Raw genomic sequence first — 16,107 nt, 5'->3', positions numbered from 1 at the left:
AAATGAAAGAATTTGTGGTTATCTTACTCTGTTTTTCTGGGGCTTTTACAACAGCACAGATTGGGTGATTTATTTATTTATAAAGAAAAGAAACATTTCTTATGATTCTGGAGACAAGAAAGTCCAAGGTCAGAGGCCCACATGACAGATGTGTTTTATCTGGGTGATGAATTCTTAATTCAGGTGCTACAACTTCCTAGCTGATGGACTTGGCTAAGTTACTTAACCTCTCTGGGCACAGACTTCCTCTCTGTAAAATAAACACAGTAAAGGCTTACAGCAGTTCTTAGGAAAAGTTCCCTATAAGTGTCAGTGTTATTATTTTTGGCATTTCAATGAGAAGGTGGGAATTCTCTGGGGAGGGTAAACACACTTACTGAACCTCTAAGTGCCTGTCTCTTTGCTTTCCAGATAGTCTTGGATACCCAACTGAACCTCTAAGTGCCTGTCTCTTTGCTTTCCAGATAGTCTTGGATACCCAACTCCTTCTCCCCCATCATATTTTCACTGGCAAGAGACAGACACCTGGGTATTAGTTGCAGTTACCAGCAGTGAGCTGTGACAGTTGACTGAGTCCCATGCCCTTTCTGGGCTTCCCTTCCCTGACCTCTCCACTGGAGGCTGCATTAGCTAAATACCAATGTCCCTTTCAGCTAAAGGGGACCACAGGCGCCCAAGACCCTATACCCAGCGCTCAGCCTCACCACTCACTGGTTGGTCCCCGGGCCTCCCGCACCCTGCGCGTTCTGGCTGCAGCCCATCGCCCCTCACCGCCCACGGGGAGGCGACTCGCGGGCGCCCCCAGCAGGGATGGCAGTGCCCCGCGCCGGACGCGTCTTGTCCCGCGCTGCCCGCGCGCTGCCTGTTCGCGGCGCCTTTATACGGAGCGGGCTGGATGCTCACTAATGTTTAACTCGGGGCAGAAACTTGGCGAGCTCTGGGTGACTCCGCGGCTCAGAGCAGCGGAGCAAGACGTCCCTGTCGGGTGGCGTTGACTGCTGCCTGGGCTCCGGCACCGAACGCTTAGTTCAGAGGAGGCGCCCGCGATGAAGGTGAGTGTCCAGCTCGCCTCGCACGTCCCTAGTCCCAGGGTCGAGATGTCGGTGCCTCTTGGGCAAACTTTTCCCAAACTGCCCATATTTTCGCAGAAAGGGGCCGGGACTATTAGTAGGCGGAAGTCCCAGAGCCAGTTTAACAGGTGAAGGGACATCCCACAGTTTTGGCTTCACTGTCACATCTGCGGGGTTTCTTGCTGGGACCCAGGCGCCGAGCCCTGGAGGTCCGGGAGAGCCACCCATGAAATCAGGGCTGGAACCGCCACTTGGTATCAGAAGGGTAGGAGTGGAGAAACAAAACACTTAACGTGCTCAGAGGCCACAAATTCCAGGACGTCCGCCTTAGCGAACTTCATACCCTTCCAGCCGGAGGCCTCGCTCTTAACGCTTGCCCACCTGCAAACCCGGCTGCTTCCGGAGCAGCCCGCGCCCCCACCCTATTACCCAGACCAGAGCCAAGGGCTTCCCTCTAATTGGACATGATCTGACCGGCTTGCAGACACCGTGGAAGGTTCTCCTGGGACTGCTGGGTGCTGCTGCGCTTGTCACCATCATCACCGTGCCTGTGGTTCTGCTGAACAAAGGTAGTAAGTTTGAAACATTTGAAAAAGGTAAGGTAGTTGGAGATGGGGCGAGGTGCTGTCTTTCCACACTAAGAGAAGCAAGGAATGTTGCTGGGGACTTGGATCAGTGTACCAGGGGGCAGCTGAGAAGGCTTCCACGGGATTATTGCAGCTTCTAGTGAGGCAAGTTGACTCGCTTCTCAGGTCTCTGAGGTTTAGGATGTGAGCAGCTGCCACGTTTTGTTATGTATGACAAATACATAGGAGAGAGTCAGGATTTCTTTTTATTTAGATTAATTTTTAAAACTTCAATTTAAATTTATCTTTCTTACAGTTGTGGTTTTGATCTCCAAAGGAAAGAAAACAGGGTTTAAAGATTCCAAGCACAGCAATAAGAATGTCTTAAGAGGAAAGAGAAAAAAATGAGAAAGAAAGTCCCCAAAACACAATTTTGAGAAAGAATTTTTTTAGTGGATTATTTCATTTAAAGTCACCTGCATCTATCTTTTTAGCCCTAGCTTTTAATATGAAATATTAGACAATGGGATACACATCATTTGATACAAGGAAATGGGATAACTAGCTTGGGTCCCTCTCTTCCTTCTTCTTTTCAAACACTTACTTTCATTTCAATATTACACGTACTCTAAATTAGTCAGTCAACTGAAGCAATCTCTCTGGATGGATTAGTAAACCAGGAAATGTAGCCAGTGCCCGCATCCTCAGGGAATCTTATCCAGATTCAAGGCAACAATTTAGAATTAGTATGTAGGGCTGATGGGGCAAAGGTGCCAAAAGTACCAAAGATTAGATAACTGAATAGGATGACCTACTGCCAAAGGCATTTAGTTAGAGAAACCATTAGTTGCTACCATTTTAAGCTACTAAATGGCAGTCCATTTGTTTGACTCTGCCTTATAAACTGTTAAATTGTAACTATTTTCATAAAGTGATACATGTGTATATTTAAACAACACACACAAAACCATGTGAGAAAAAGATGGAACATTCATATAATCAATAAATATTTATGGGGCTTACATTATGTTCCAGGAACTGTGCTAGCTACTGTAAGTAAAAAGGTCAAATTTTATAAATATAAAGGTCTCTGACCTCAAAAAGTTTGTAGTTTGGTGGAAATATGCAAATACAATTTGTAATATATATGTATATGTATGTAACACAGTACATGTAACGTGTGTGTGCGTGTGTGTGTCTTTACACCAAAGTAACCTGGATAGTCTGTTTATTTCCAAAACATCACTGAAGCATTGCAGCATGATGGGAAGGCTAGGGTAAGACTGCAATCACCTGAACTTCCCTTAAGGGAAGCTAGAAGGAATGGGAGACTGATAAACCCCTGAAGACCCGCATTGAAGCTCTTAGGGACTTAGGGGTCTTCTGCTTAATGAACTTGCCTTCCATAGGGCTTGCTCCAGTTAGTTATAAGGACTTTTCTTTTATTGGGAGGGTATTCAGAATGGGAAGGGGCTCTTTTGTTCTTTCCCCTAAACAGCACCAGCTTCTTCTCCAAATAAATTTCAAGAATGTTCTCTTGAGGAGAATTCCTGAGTCATATGTCTTTATTTACCTACTCTTAAGATTCAAATTAGAGAGGTTTGAGCAAAGGGCCCCGGGGACTACAAGAAGCTCTCCTGGGAAAGCCATGGAAGACTTCTCACAAGAGGTTTGTTTGGTGGAGAAGCTTGAATAGTCAGAAAGCACGAATGGCTTGTGTGACAACAGAGACAAAAGTTCATATCCTATATTCTGGAATTCTAAAAGGAGCAACTCTGGGGCCAGGGAGGAGGATGGGTATCAGGAGAAGGAGTTGGATTTTAACATGTATATGATGCAGAGGTACTGGAGAGTTCTGAGCATGGCAGGACTGTTGGGGGTGACAATGGGAAGGTGGAACAAAATTGGTCCAGACTGGAAGGGGAAGAAAGGAAAACAGCTCAGGACACTTACAGTGCAGATCACAGTTTGGAGGCTATCAGGCACTCAAAAACATGAATGACTAGACATTTTCTGTAACTGGTCAAACATAAGAGGTAAGGGGGAGGGCGGCTAAGGATGTCTCTGGCAACTGAGGGGAGATGTGCTTTCGTGGTGGCTTATCTAAACTTATCTCTTTCTGGTATTTCTGACTTTCCATGTAGATATGTTTAGATAGAAAAAGGAAGTCATTTTGTTTCAATTTCTCAATTTCTGCCTTATCATAATGGACAGCAAAATAATGAAAGCTTAGGAGTGCAGTGTTTTCATTAAATCCTCCACAGAGCTATGCCACAGTTAATGATTCTTTTGAAGATTTCAGTCATCCTTTAGGACTGGAGGTGTGGCTCAAGTGGTAGAGCAATTGCCTAGCCCAAGTGTGAGGCCCCTGTGTTCAAAGCCCGCTACCATCAAAAGAAAGAAAGAAAAATAAAAAAGAATCCAGACATCCCTCCCAAGAGATTCCCTCCATATTTTCCACTAAGGTTTAACATCAAACAAGTGCAGACAAGGAAAGGAAGGGAGTGAGAAGAGAGGAAATATAAAGAGAAGAAAGGGATAAAAGGAGGAAGAAAGGAAGAGAGGGAGAGAAGAAGGGGAAAGGGAGATTTGATAGAAAAATAAAACAAAGACCCAGATTATGTGAAACACAAAGAACTAAACAGCTGAAAGGAACTAAACAGCTAAATAAAGGAGAAAACCCAAGTTCTCCCCCTGAGAGGTTCTTTTAAGAGAAGGTCAAGTGTTTCCATATGAAACGCTAACTTTAGCAGAACTAGACATAGTGGAACAGGAGAGAATATGGGGGTGGGGAAGAGGCTTAATACTATTGTCCTATTTTTTTTGAATAAAAATTTTTTGAGATCAGAAGTGAGCATAAAAATTTCTTGCATTTCTCTAAGCAAAATTAAAAATTTGCCCCCTTCTGAATACATAAAAAGATTGTATTTTGTTTAAAAATTTTCACTTATCTTATTATAGAAAGATAATGCATACTTAAATATTCAGCTTACCAAAGAATCAGTAGTAAAATGTATAAAAAGGTTTCACTTGTACAAAATTAAAGAAATCCTTATGGTCTAGTGATAATAAAACCTTGCTATTTGCAATTCCTTTACTTCCCTTTTGACCTTGTACTATATGCTGCAGTTTGAAATATTTGGTTGTCAAATAGTTTTATTGTTGAGTTTTATTAAGGAATAGAAGTATTTCTTTTCTTTTTTTGTTCTTTTCTCTGCTTTACCAGTAAATTTCCTCAATACCTTCTTTCAGTTTGTAGGAAATTTGACTGCTCACCCACCCATCAGTAATAAAAGAAAACCCAAAAGTGAGGAGACAAGAATAACCCAAGAGAGAAAAGATAACATCTATGAAGTTTGCCTGAGAAAGTCCAGGATCGATTCCCAGTTGAAAAGCAGAGAAATAAGTCTGAATGAAAGCTTTGTATATGTCAGAGGACAATTTCTAAATGGCGTGCTCTGTAAAAGCTCAAGTTGATTCCAGCTAGCTCAGTTAACTATTGTCAACCTTTGTGAGTGTTCCTGTCTTCAGTGATTAGTCTTTTTCAGGCAGCAATTTTGGCTTTTAATTCCCTAGCTGTAGCATGTGCCTTAACTGTCTCTGTCTTAGAAATCTTTGCATGTTCTCTCAAAGGGGAGCCAGAGAAAGAGAAGATTGTTTGCCCAGTACTGGTTAGAGAAAGACAACATAAAAGGACTGACTGGAGTTTTCTCAACGTACTTTAATTTGATGACTTAAAGTGCTGAAGCCCTGGGGGACAGTGACTGTAAATAACTTGTAGGAGCAGCTTGCACTTGGGGAAGAAGGCATCCAAACATGCAATAATATGTGTTTACTGGCACATGCATTGGGCTAAGGGCTGTCAATATATTTCTCACTTAATTTTTAAAACAACTTTTTTGAGAGATGTGCTATAATCATCTCCATTTGTACAGAGGTTTATAGAAACTTTGAGAGGAGGTTGTTACAGATCACTGCATAACAAAGCCTAAAACAATATTTGGTATGTCACAGTCTCTGCAGATCAGGAATTTGGGTGTGGCCTGGCTTGGAATTCTGGCTCAGGATCTCTCATGAGGTTGCCATAAGATGTCATATGAAAGCCTGACTGGAGCTGGAGGATCCCATCCAAGCTCACTCACAAGGGTGTTTTGCTAGAGGCCTCTGTTCCCCACCACACAGACCTCTTGGAGTAGTAAGACAGTTGCCTTCCCTTAGAATGAAGGATCCAAGAGAGGAACTAAACAGGAAGCCAGGGTGCCATTTATAACTTAGCCTCAGAAATAGTGCTGTTAGCATCACACTGTTGCCTGGTGTTGGTGGCATAGATCAACCCTGATACAATGCAGAGGGCACTACACAGGGGCATAAGTACCAGGAGGGGATATTGTTGAACCATTTTGGAGGATGGCTGCCCAGAAGTTAAGGAACTTGCTCAGTGTTTGGCAGAGTTGGCATCCACACTTGGCAATGTGACTCTAAAGCTGATACTTGATACAATTAAATCTCACATCATTTTGTTAGCTTGCTCCATTATAAAATCCACTTGGTCATATTAGCATAATTATTACAACTTCTCATTTATGCAGGTCTATTATAATTTCATTACTGTTAATCTATCTATTCTACATGTTCTATGGAAACAAGCCAGATGATGATGCTTCTGTTCCTACCCAAAGCTGTACAGGCAACAAGTTCCAGCCCAGAATTGATGTCCATGCTTTTAAAAAAAAATTTTTTTTTATACTGGGGATTGAACTATGGGCCTAACACAGCATGCTAACCATGTTCTTTAACCACCACGATACACCTGAGCCTGGCACCCTGTGCCTTTGAATGGCCTTTGAGTAGCAGTCATAGCAGCAGTCGTAATAGTACATCTATATTTGCACGAAATTTCACTTGCCTCATGGCTAATCCACACTGTATTGTTTCATCTAATCTTCACAGAACAATACATTTCAGAGAGATGTGTTATGTATTGACTTTATACTTGAAGAAACCAAGGCCTAGGAAGTTTAGGAGTTTGCAAGTAAGTCCTGTGTCTTGGGAATCCAAATCTTTTGATTTCTAGCCTTCCCTGAACCTGCTGGTTCTCATAAATAACTGATTTGAAGAAACGCTTTGATGGTAGAGGTTTTTTTTTTTTTTTGGTTAATGTTTAACCATTGCTTTATGACTAGATGCCAATCTTTTCATTGTTGTAAATCAATGTCTTATAAATATTTTCACCTTTAGTCTTCACAGCTCCATTTGTCCTCCAAAAGAGGGTGTGTCTCTCAATTTTGGAATAGCCTGATACCACAAAATTAGCACTTCTGAGCTAAGTTTTATTGGTTTCCAAGTATTTTATTTTCAGTTTTGTTTCTGTACTTCAAAAGTATACTTCATAGGAAGCTTTTTGTAACTTAAATATAGACCGTTTGCTTTCTTTAACTGTACACATCTCTTTGTTATTTGGTTCTTTATTATTATTTATTGTTCTTTATTGTTATTTGGTTCTTATTTATAACTGTGCACATCTCTTTGTTATTTGGTTCACTGGGTGAACAAGTAAACCCATTAGCTTAGGTCACATAACTCACTAGCTAATCCCCAAGAAGGGGCTAGCAGAGTGGCTCAAGTGGTAGAGTGCCTCCTTAGCAAGTGTGAAGCCCTGAGCTCAAACCACAGAGCCACCAAACAAAATAATCATAACAATAAAATAAGTCTCCAGAAGAAGGAATGTGAGGTAGAGCCAAAGTCATCAAGAATCTCGTTTCTGACATTCTGGCAGCCACAGTGGTTGGGGATGTATAACTGAGGACAATGGTGGGTGTGAGGGCGGCAGACTATCAGGAGGGAAAGGTCATTTATAAGTTCCCTGACTTAGCACTTAGTTTCCTAAAACTGAGACAGATGCCCCAGGAAGGGGCCCACCTTCTTAAGGTCAAAACCACAAGTTTTGTGGATTATATTCTTTATTCCATACAGAAAAAAAAATCAATACGAGACTTAAAACCTTTCCAGAGCAAGGCAATATTTGTCAGCTCAACAACACTTTGTGAATCCATACTGCAAGTCAGGTATTGCAGCAGGTGCAGGAGACTTAGCCCTGCACAGTGCACATGAGGACGCAGAACCCCTGGACTTTACAATCTATGGGGCAGGCAGATTATAGAAAAGTACAAAAGTAATGTCAGACAGTAATAAACACCATGATGAAAAGCAGCGGGAAAAACACACATACACAGAGAAAGGAGTTTCTCTTTTCTTCCAGGCATGATTTTAAGCATGAGTGAGGTATGATCTTGTTTACATTTCAAAAATGTGCCTCTGACTCCTATGTACATAATAGTTGGCATTAAGGGATGGTTGTCCAGGTGGAAGATGGTGGCAGCTGGACAAGAGTGGTAAAATTGGAGATGGAAGTAATTTTTCAATGAGATGTATTTTGAAGGTGAGGCAATAGACAGGAATGTGAAGAGTTAGGGGAGAAGATAATAAAGATTCCTTGGCTATATACCTAAAGTGGAGAATTTTCTCTTGCCTCCAAAACTGTTTCCTTCCTGAAATAGCAAATCTGCAGGGTTCCTGGGCCTAGGTCTCTCATTCTAGCAGATCAGGCTTCCCCTTTCCAAGGCCAGACCCAGAGGCACTTCTGAATCACAATCACCCAGCACAGACTGTCAACAGAGGGTAATTCTCCAATTCAGCAAATATTTATTTATTGAGGATTTTCTAAATGCTGGGCATGTTGTTTTGTCACTAGGGATATAAAGATGATAGTTATGGCCCTTGTCTTCAAATAATTCACAATTCTAAAGGAAACATAAATATTAACTATAATCTGAAGAGCTCAGTACCTTTCTAGTAAATGATCAAAGTGCAATAGAAATCATAAGCAAATGACAAGTGCTGTCCTGGAAAGTCTATATGGAAACCAGCCAAACATAAGGGGTTAATGATTAATGAACCTGAATATGATCCTTACATTTCTTCTCCAGCCACCAGACCAAATCCCAGGCATGCAATTCATATTTGTGTATAATTCTCAACAACTTACAGCCCCCAGATTCTACATGAGGATTATATCACACAGGATATTTTTGGCTGCAAGTAATAGACTACCTGACCAGAAGTTGTTTAAACTGCCTAGTTATGTCATTTTGCTGTTATTAGCATTTAATGTAACCAGAAGTGCAGAAATAAGGCAGTTTTGAGTTTATTAATAAAGTCACCCATGAGCATCTTATAACTACCATCCTTAGACGATTTCTTGGCTTATGTTCTCAAGTGTGTCTTGTCATGGTCGAGCACAGCTGTTGCATCTCAGCACATCACTTATTCACACAGCTGTTTCACAGGGAGGAAGAACACACTGTTCCTCATTTGTGGTCTGTTGTATCTGTAGGGAAACCATTTCTTGAAATCCCCTAATCTGCGGCACGTTTTACCCCAGGTCTTATTGGCTCAACACGATACCCTTGTTGATTTCTGAATTAATCACCAGCAACTGTAATATGTCATCGTGATTGGAATAGACTGATGAAGACCTTCCTTTCTGGTTCTGGAGAGCAATCTCCCTCCTTAGCCTGGGAAGGAGGACGGGAAGCACTTATTTTGAGCTAAGAATTCTGAGAGACTAAAAGGGAGGTGGTCTAGGTAGGCATATCAGACATTTGTTATTGCTCTCTTTTCATTGCATTAAGGAAGATTTAATTTTCCAGGAAAAGAGGACAGGCATCAAGCTAACTGATCTCCAGAGAATCAACAGCTATAACTCTCTTCATTTCTTCTCACTTTCTTTCCTACCTGCCTTGTTTTTGCAAGGCAATGCATTTTTTTGTTGTTATTTTTGCTTTGTTTTGTTTTGTACTGGGGATTGAACTCAGGACCTTGTACTTGGTGCTCTACTACTTGAGATACTTGTCCACCCCAAGGCAGTGTTCTCTGATGCCTCCTTTTTTATTTCAAGGCATTTGAACCCCAGCATTTGCTTTATATCCTGACATCCAAAGTGATCAAGACCAGAGAAGAATTGAATTTGTAGTATTTAAGATACAAATCACTCTTAAATTTCTTCTAAAAGTACATGTAAACTATCATTTTTTATTCAATATATAATGAGAAAAAGTGGCAGAAATAGTGAACATAAAATAGTTTTTTTAAAAAATGGCAAATATTGGATATGTAAAAGTTATCACAGGAAAGTAGAACTTGAAATAATTAATGGCCATTAAAACAAAATAAATAAAAACAAATAAATAAAAAACAAAACAACCTCACATTATCTAGAAGCTATAATTAAATTTTATATGGAATCTAATTGACTTAAGTTTTTCTTGTCAAATTTCCAGGAGGGAAAAATAAATCTGTGTGGTAATGACTTCATCTAAATGGAAATGCTTTGATTACACTGAAAAAACCCACAGAACTCAATATCATGTGGTCCTTCAATCCTGACTGATAATCCACCCACATTTTCCACACTGGTCACTTGCCAACCCTCCCGGTAGACAATTCCCTGTATCTTTCCTCTTGAACCTCTATCAGCCTCTTTCCACGTTCATTCTCAGCTGAGGACCTTGCTTCCTATTTTAATAGGAAAATTGAAATGGGGCAGGGTGTGGTGGTATATATCTGTAATCCCAGCTAGGCTGGAGGCAAAAACAGGAGGATCTCAGCCCAAGGCCAGCAAAAGTGAGACACTATCTGAAAAACAAAGCAAAAAGGGCTGAAGGTGTGCTCAAGTGGTAGAGTACTTACCTAGTAAACACAAGACGCTGAATTCAATATCCCAATACACTCCCCCCAAAAGAAGGGAGAAAGAAAGAAAACTGGAACTGTCTATCCTTAGCCAGCCTATGTGCACTACCTCACCCAAGATGATAGATGAACTCTCCAGTGCCTCCATTTGTGCCTCTATTTGTGCAGTGCCTCCATTTGTGCATTGCCTCCATTTGTGCACTGCATTCTAACCCCTTTTGCTTACCTAAAGGCAAGTTTCCAACTACTTCCTCAGCTATGGCATCTCCATTTTGTACAACTCTATTCAAGCATAAACACACTACAATCTTTCGTACTCTTCAAATTGGAAACAATGAAAGAAAATATCTCTCTCCACCCCATATCCCTGCCAACCTCCTAATCTCTCTGTCTCTTCATTGCAGAATCCCTGAGTTTTCTGTTATTACAGCCTCACTACTAAAACTGCTCTTTTCTTGGCAGGGTCCCTAATACCTCAATATTGCCAAATCCAGAGCTCCATTCTCACTCTGTGTCTCGTTTGCCTGTCAACTGGTCCTCTGTCTTCTCTGTCTCCACTACTCTTGGTTTTCCTTCTACTTCAATGCATAATCCTTCCCAACCTTTTGAGGATTTCCTCTCTTATGTTTTTCACATTATTTCTTACTCACTTCCATACCCTAAAATACCTGACATTTCTCAAATTTTATCTTCTTTTTCCTAAACCTGACCAGACCTCTTTCCTAAACCCTGGGTGCATATATACCTACTGGACATCTCCATTTGGATGTGGTGTTGGTATCTTATAATGACAATTGTAAGATGTCCCCCAAACCTATCCCCCTCCTTAGTGTATCTTGTCTGAGAAAATGGTAATTCCAGTCTTGCAGTCACCAAGGTCTATGTCTCAGCTTCTCTCTCTCATTTACAGTAATGTCCAGTTGGTCAGCATTCCTATCAACTGAATCATCATATTCTTTCAGAGTTTGACCAAAGCTTACCATCTTCACTGCTCCCACATAGTCCAGGGCACCTCACTTTTATCTGTATTAGAGCAAACATCTCCCTACTCATTTCTTACCTCCTCACAGTGTATTCTCAATTTAGCAGTAAAGGTGATTGTGTAGGCAGAATTCTAAGATGAGCCCTAAGATTTCCTCCCCTCACCTTCCCTCTCAGTTACCAATTGCTGACATTGTGAATTTGGTGGAATTTATTCTTGTGGTTAGTTTTGTTACATGACACAATCAAATTGGCCTCAGTTGCTTTAAAGTATCTACTTTAGTTTCTCTGTGTTGAGGGCAACAAATGCTATCTAGTTTTTTAGGTGTCTTACCTATCCTCATACCTCCTTTGTGTGCTCTCGCTTTTATCATGTGATCAAAGTCCAATCCCCTTGTTGTGTTTGCCCTTGATCTAATGTCTGCATATGAGGGAGAACATACAATTTTTGGTCTTTTGGGCCAGGCTAACCTCACTCAGAATTATGTTTTCCAATTCCATCCATTTACCAGCAAATGATAACATTTCATTCTTCTTCATGGCTACATAAAATTCCATTGTGTATAAATACCACATTTTCTTAATCCATTCGTCAGTAGTGGCATCTTGGCTGTTTCCATAAGTTGGCTATTGTAAATAGTGCTGCAATAAACATGGATGTGCAGGTGCCTCTGGAGTAAACTGTGTCACATTCTTTTGGGTATAGCCCCAAGAGTGGTATTGCTGGATCATATGGTAGATCAATGTTTATATTTTTAAGTAGCCTCCAAATTTGTTTCCAGAGTGGTTGTACTAGTTTACATTCCCACCAGCAGTGTAAGAGGGTTCCTTTTTACCCATATCCTCGCCAACACCTGTTGTTAGTGGTGTTGCTAATGATGGCTATTCTAACAGGGGTGAGGTGGAATCTTAGTGTGGTTTTAATTTGCATTTCCTTTATTGCTAGAGATGGTGAGCATTTTTTGATGTGTTTTTTGGCCATTTGAATTTCTTCTTTTGAGAAAGTTCTGTTTAGTTCACTTGCGCATTTCTTTATTGGCTCGTTAGTTTTGGGAGAATTTAGTTTTTTAAGTTCCCTATATATTCTGGTTATCTGTCCTTTGTCTGATGTGTAGCTGGCGAATATTTTCTCCCACTCTATGGGTGTTCTCTTCAGTTTAGAGACCATTTCTTTTGTTGAGCAGAAGCTTTTTAGTTTTATGAAGTCCCATTTATCTATGCTATCTCTTAGTTGCTGTGTTGCTGGGGTTCCATTGAGAAAGTTCTTACCTATACCTACTAATTGCAGAGTATTTCCTACTGTTTCCTATATCAACTTTAGAGTTTGGGTCTGATATTAAGAGCCTTGATCCATTTTGAGTTAATATTGGTATAGTGCTTCTATGGTTTCTTTTATTTCTTCTTGTGCTTTTTCAAATTCTCGATTTTTGTTGTCTTGGAATTTCTTGAGTGTCTTCTGTACATTTTGGTTAACCATATCCAGTATCATCTCTATAAAATTCTCATTGATTACTTGTAGTGTTTCTTCTTTTAGATTGTTCTTGTGGGCTTCATTGGGTTCTTTGGCATAGTTTATCTTCATTTTGTTGGAGTCTGGATCTGAGTATCTGTTTTCTTCATTTCCCTCTGGTTCCTGTACTAATTTTTTGCTGTGGGGAAACTGGTTTCCCTGCTTTTTCTGTCTTCCTGTCATTGCCTTTGGTGTTGTTATTGTCCCTGTGCTGTGTGCAATTAAGTATTTTCTAGCTTGTAATAATAACAATGGTGATATTTAGAATGGAAGGGTGAGAGAAGATGGAAAGCAAAGAAGTTAAAGAAAAAGGGAAAAACAAATAAACAAACAAGTAGAAAAAACAAAACAAATGAACAACAAAAAAGTTTCAAAGATATAAACAGGGAGAGGTAATGTACTAATCAACAGTAAGCTGAGCAGGCATTAGACAGAGAGGATTGAAAATAAAAAATAAAAATAAATAAAAATTTTTAAAAAGTAAATAAATGAAAAAAGTAAAAAATAAATTAAAAAAAATAAAATATCCAAGTTCAAATGCAATAAAGTTTCACTCTTAATAATTTTGGTGTTCATCCCTCAGCCTCCAATCCTGGAGATGGTGTCTCAGAAGTAGTTCTGTCGTTGTCTCATCAAAGGGGAAATAAACTAAAAAAACACAAAGTGTCCCAAGTTAAAATGCAATAAAGTTTCAGTAAGTTTTTCAGCATGCAGGTGTAGTTCGGTTGTTGTCTCATCAAAGGAAGGGAGAAAAAAAGAGTCTGGAGACAGTTCTGTGAATGGTATCTGAGGCTGTGGCTCACCTGCCCACTGCTGTCAGCCTGCTGTTGCTGCAGGCTTTATTTATGCAGATCTCAGGAGTGAGCTTAACACTCACCTGGCCCTGCAGGCTTTGTTCACTCAGCGTTCTCCTGTGCACGAGCCACTGCTACAAGCTTTCCCCCTTCCAAGCACACTGGGGGAGGTGACACTGCACCCGCTTTCTCAGGCCAGCATGTTTATTTACAGTTCACGTGGGAAGTGGGTCTTCCCCCTCCCCTGTGGAGTTTTCCTCCCTCCGCTGCTTTTACAAGCTTTCCCGCTCCTGGTTGCTGAGCAGTGCCGCAGCTCCTGCCTTATCCAGTCGGCTCATTGTGAGGGATTTCCCCACCTCCCCCTTCAGTGTTCAGGGTGCTCCGCCTTCTTTGTTATGTGTCTTTTTTGTTATTATTGCTTATTATTCAGTTTTTTTTTTCTTTTTCCCCTGGATGGGGGTTGGTCTGTCTGGGGCTATGCTAATCTGGCCCAGGGTTGTCTGTGGGAGTACCATGTACTGCTTAGCTCACCTTGTGGTCTGTGTCTTCCCAAGCCGTCTGGGCACTGGCATCTAGCAGCGGCACGGGAGCCCTCCTGGTTTCCGTTTAATGTGAAGTGGAGATGCTATGCGCAGGGTGGACTTGTGGAGGAGTCAAAGTTTTGCCTATTCTCGGGGATTTTTCCTGTAAGGTGTGTCTCCAGCATCTCTCCAAGATTTTACTTTAGGAGGCACACTTTCTGCTTCTTCCCTCTAACAGCCATGTTGGAATCAATGCTACTGTTCTTTAATATTCCCCGAGGCAAGTAGTATAATAACACTTGTCCCACACTCCTGAAAGGTTTGTCTGGCAAATACTGCTTTGGGGTCAATTTCTGTGGCGATTTTGTTTTTTCAAGATTGTTTTACCTTGCATCCTAGATGATAAATTTTTGTCACAAAGGCAGCCTTGTTAATTATACTTATAAATCTTTCTGGAAGATCCTTCAATGAGTCAGTATTAGAACTTTTCAGCTACCTCAATATTGATGTTCTGTCATCAATTTTCTGTTGAATGCCAGCTGATGATTTCTAGCTTGCATGTACCAAGCATGTCTTTCTACAACTATTTCAAGTGTGTATCATCAGAGAAAGCAGCCCTGTGCTAAAATAAAATCGTTGCATATTTCTTGGGCCTGCAGGTCATTTCCCATACTCTTAAAAAGTTTCCTTTCAACTGTTTCTCATTTTGGATTGCACCCAGCCCACTGCTAGTCAACTAGGTGGGTGTAAACACCCTGTAAGTATTATTTTAGGCCTTTATTGGTTGTCTTACTTATTCCCAAGAGAGTCCTATCAAGGACTCTCAAGAGGGTGACTATAATCAGAAAAAAAAAAATCAGCTTTTGTTTTCAAAATGAATAAAGCAGTCCTGTCACCTTCTTAGTGCTGAGTTCCCATATGCAGAGCCTCCTGAGCCACAGCAGGGGCTCAGCTCAGTCAGTCCATGCAGCTTCACCATTCTTCACTGATGGTTGCAGATAGCTTCATCTTGACCTGGATGGTGGCATGAATATTCTGCCACCTGCACTTTGCTGCACTGTAAGATGATAGTCTTAGTGTTTCAAGGTTATCAGAGTTTCAATATTAACATCTGTTTTTCAAACTGATCTTAAGAATTGTTTTTGTTGTTTGTTTCTTTGTTCCACTGTTCACAATTTTGAGGAATATCTAGGTGTGTCATCCAACTTCAGCCAGGATTGGCTGACTGTTTTGTAAATAAAGTTATATTTGCCAGGTTGACTGTGCTGGCTGTCAAGTTCCATGGGCTCACTTAAGTACCTGTAACTAGACCAGAAACCATATGGACCACAAAGTCTATAGTATTTACCACCTAGCCATTTAAGAAAACGTGTGCCAACCCCAGGTCCATATGTTGTGCTCTTATAACTGATAGAAAATTGGTATATGGGAAGATGAATAAGTTCTTGTATCAGTTAAGGTACTGTGATGAATATTAAATTCATGGTAAGTATTTCAGCAGAGGGATATAATATAAAAATTGATTGCACAGATTGACAAACAAAAGAAGAATTCTAGGGTAACTCACAATTGGTATCTACAGGAAGGAGCTATGTTTCAGGCTTGGGAATAAAGAGGAAGAAAAGAAACACAGATGATTTGAGCACAGAATGCTGAGGTGTGAAATGCACCCAGCTCCTTCTGGTTCAGCTGAGAAGCAAGCTGAAGCAGGTTAAGCGGGTATCACAGAAGAAGCTGGAGGCCATGCAACTGCTACTTCTGGCCACATGCTGGCAGGACCAGCAAGGAAAAGGAAGGAAGTCCTTTCTCCTCTCCCACTGGTGTCTGATCTTTCTGTATTTTGCCTATTGGCAAAACCTAACAGGAATCCTACAGATGCAGGGATCTTGGAAATATAGTTATAAATCTCCTTTTCAG

At 40.8% G+C, this 16,107-nt stretch overlaps 1 protein-coding gene across 1 annotated transcript in view; it reads left to right on the top strand.

The window, feature by feature from the left end:
• The first annotated feature begins 855 nt into the window (after positions 1 to 855).
• The window catches only part of Dpp4 (dipeptidyl peptidase 4), an 80,099-nt gene continuing 64,847 nt past the window's right edge, over positions 856 to 16,107 (top strand). The window contains exons 1-2 of the mRNA XM_074070955.1: positions 856 to 1,052; positions 1,555 to 1,666. Coding sequence (XP_073927056.1) covers positions 1,047 to 1,052; positions 1,555 to 1,666 — 118 coding nt within the window. The 5' untranslated portion in view covers positions 856 to 1,046. The remainder of the gene's footprint in view (positions 1,053 to 1,554; positions 1,667 to 16,107) is intronic.

The sequence above is a fragment of the Castor canadensis genome, chromosome 4 (genome assembly GCF_047511655.1).
Source record: "Castor canadensis chromosome 4, mCasCan1.hap1v2, whole genome shotgun sequence".
NCBI classification, from domain to species: Eukaryota; Metazoa; Chordata; class Mammalia; order Rodentia; family Castoridae; genus Castor; species Castor canadensis.
This window is presented reverse-complemented; position numbering and strand designations above follow the sequence as displayed.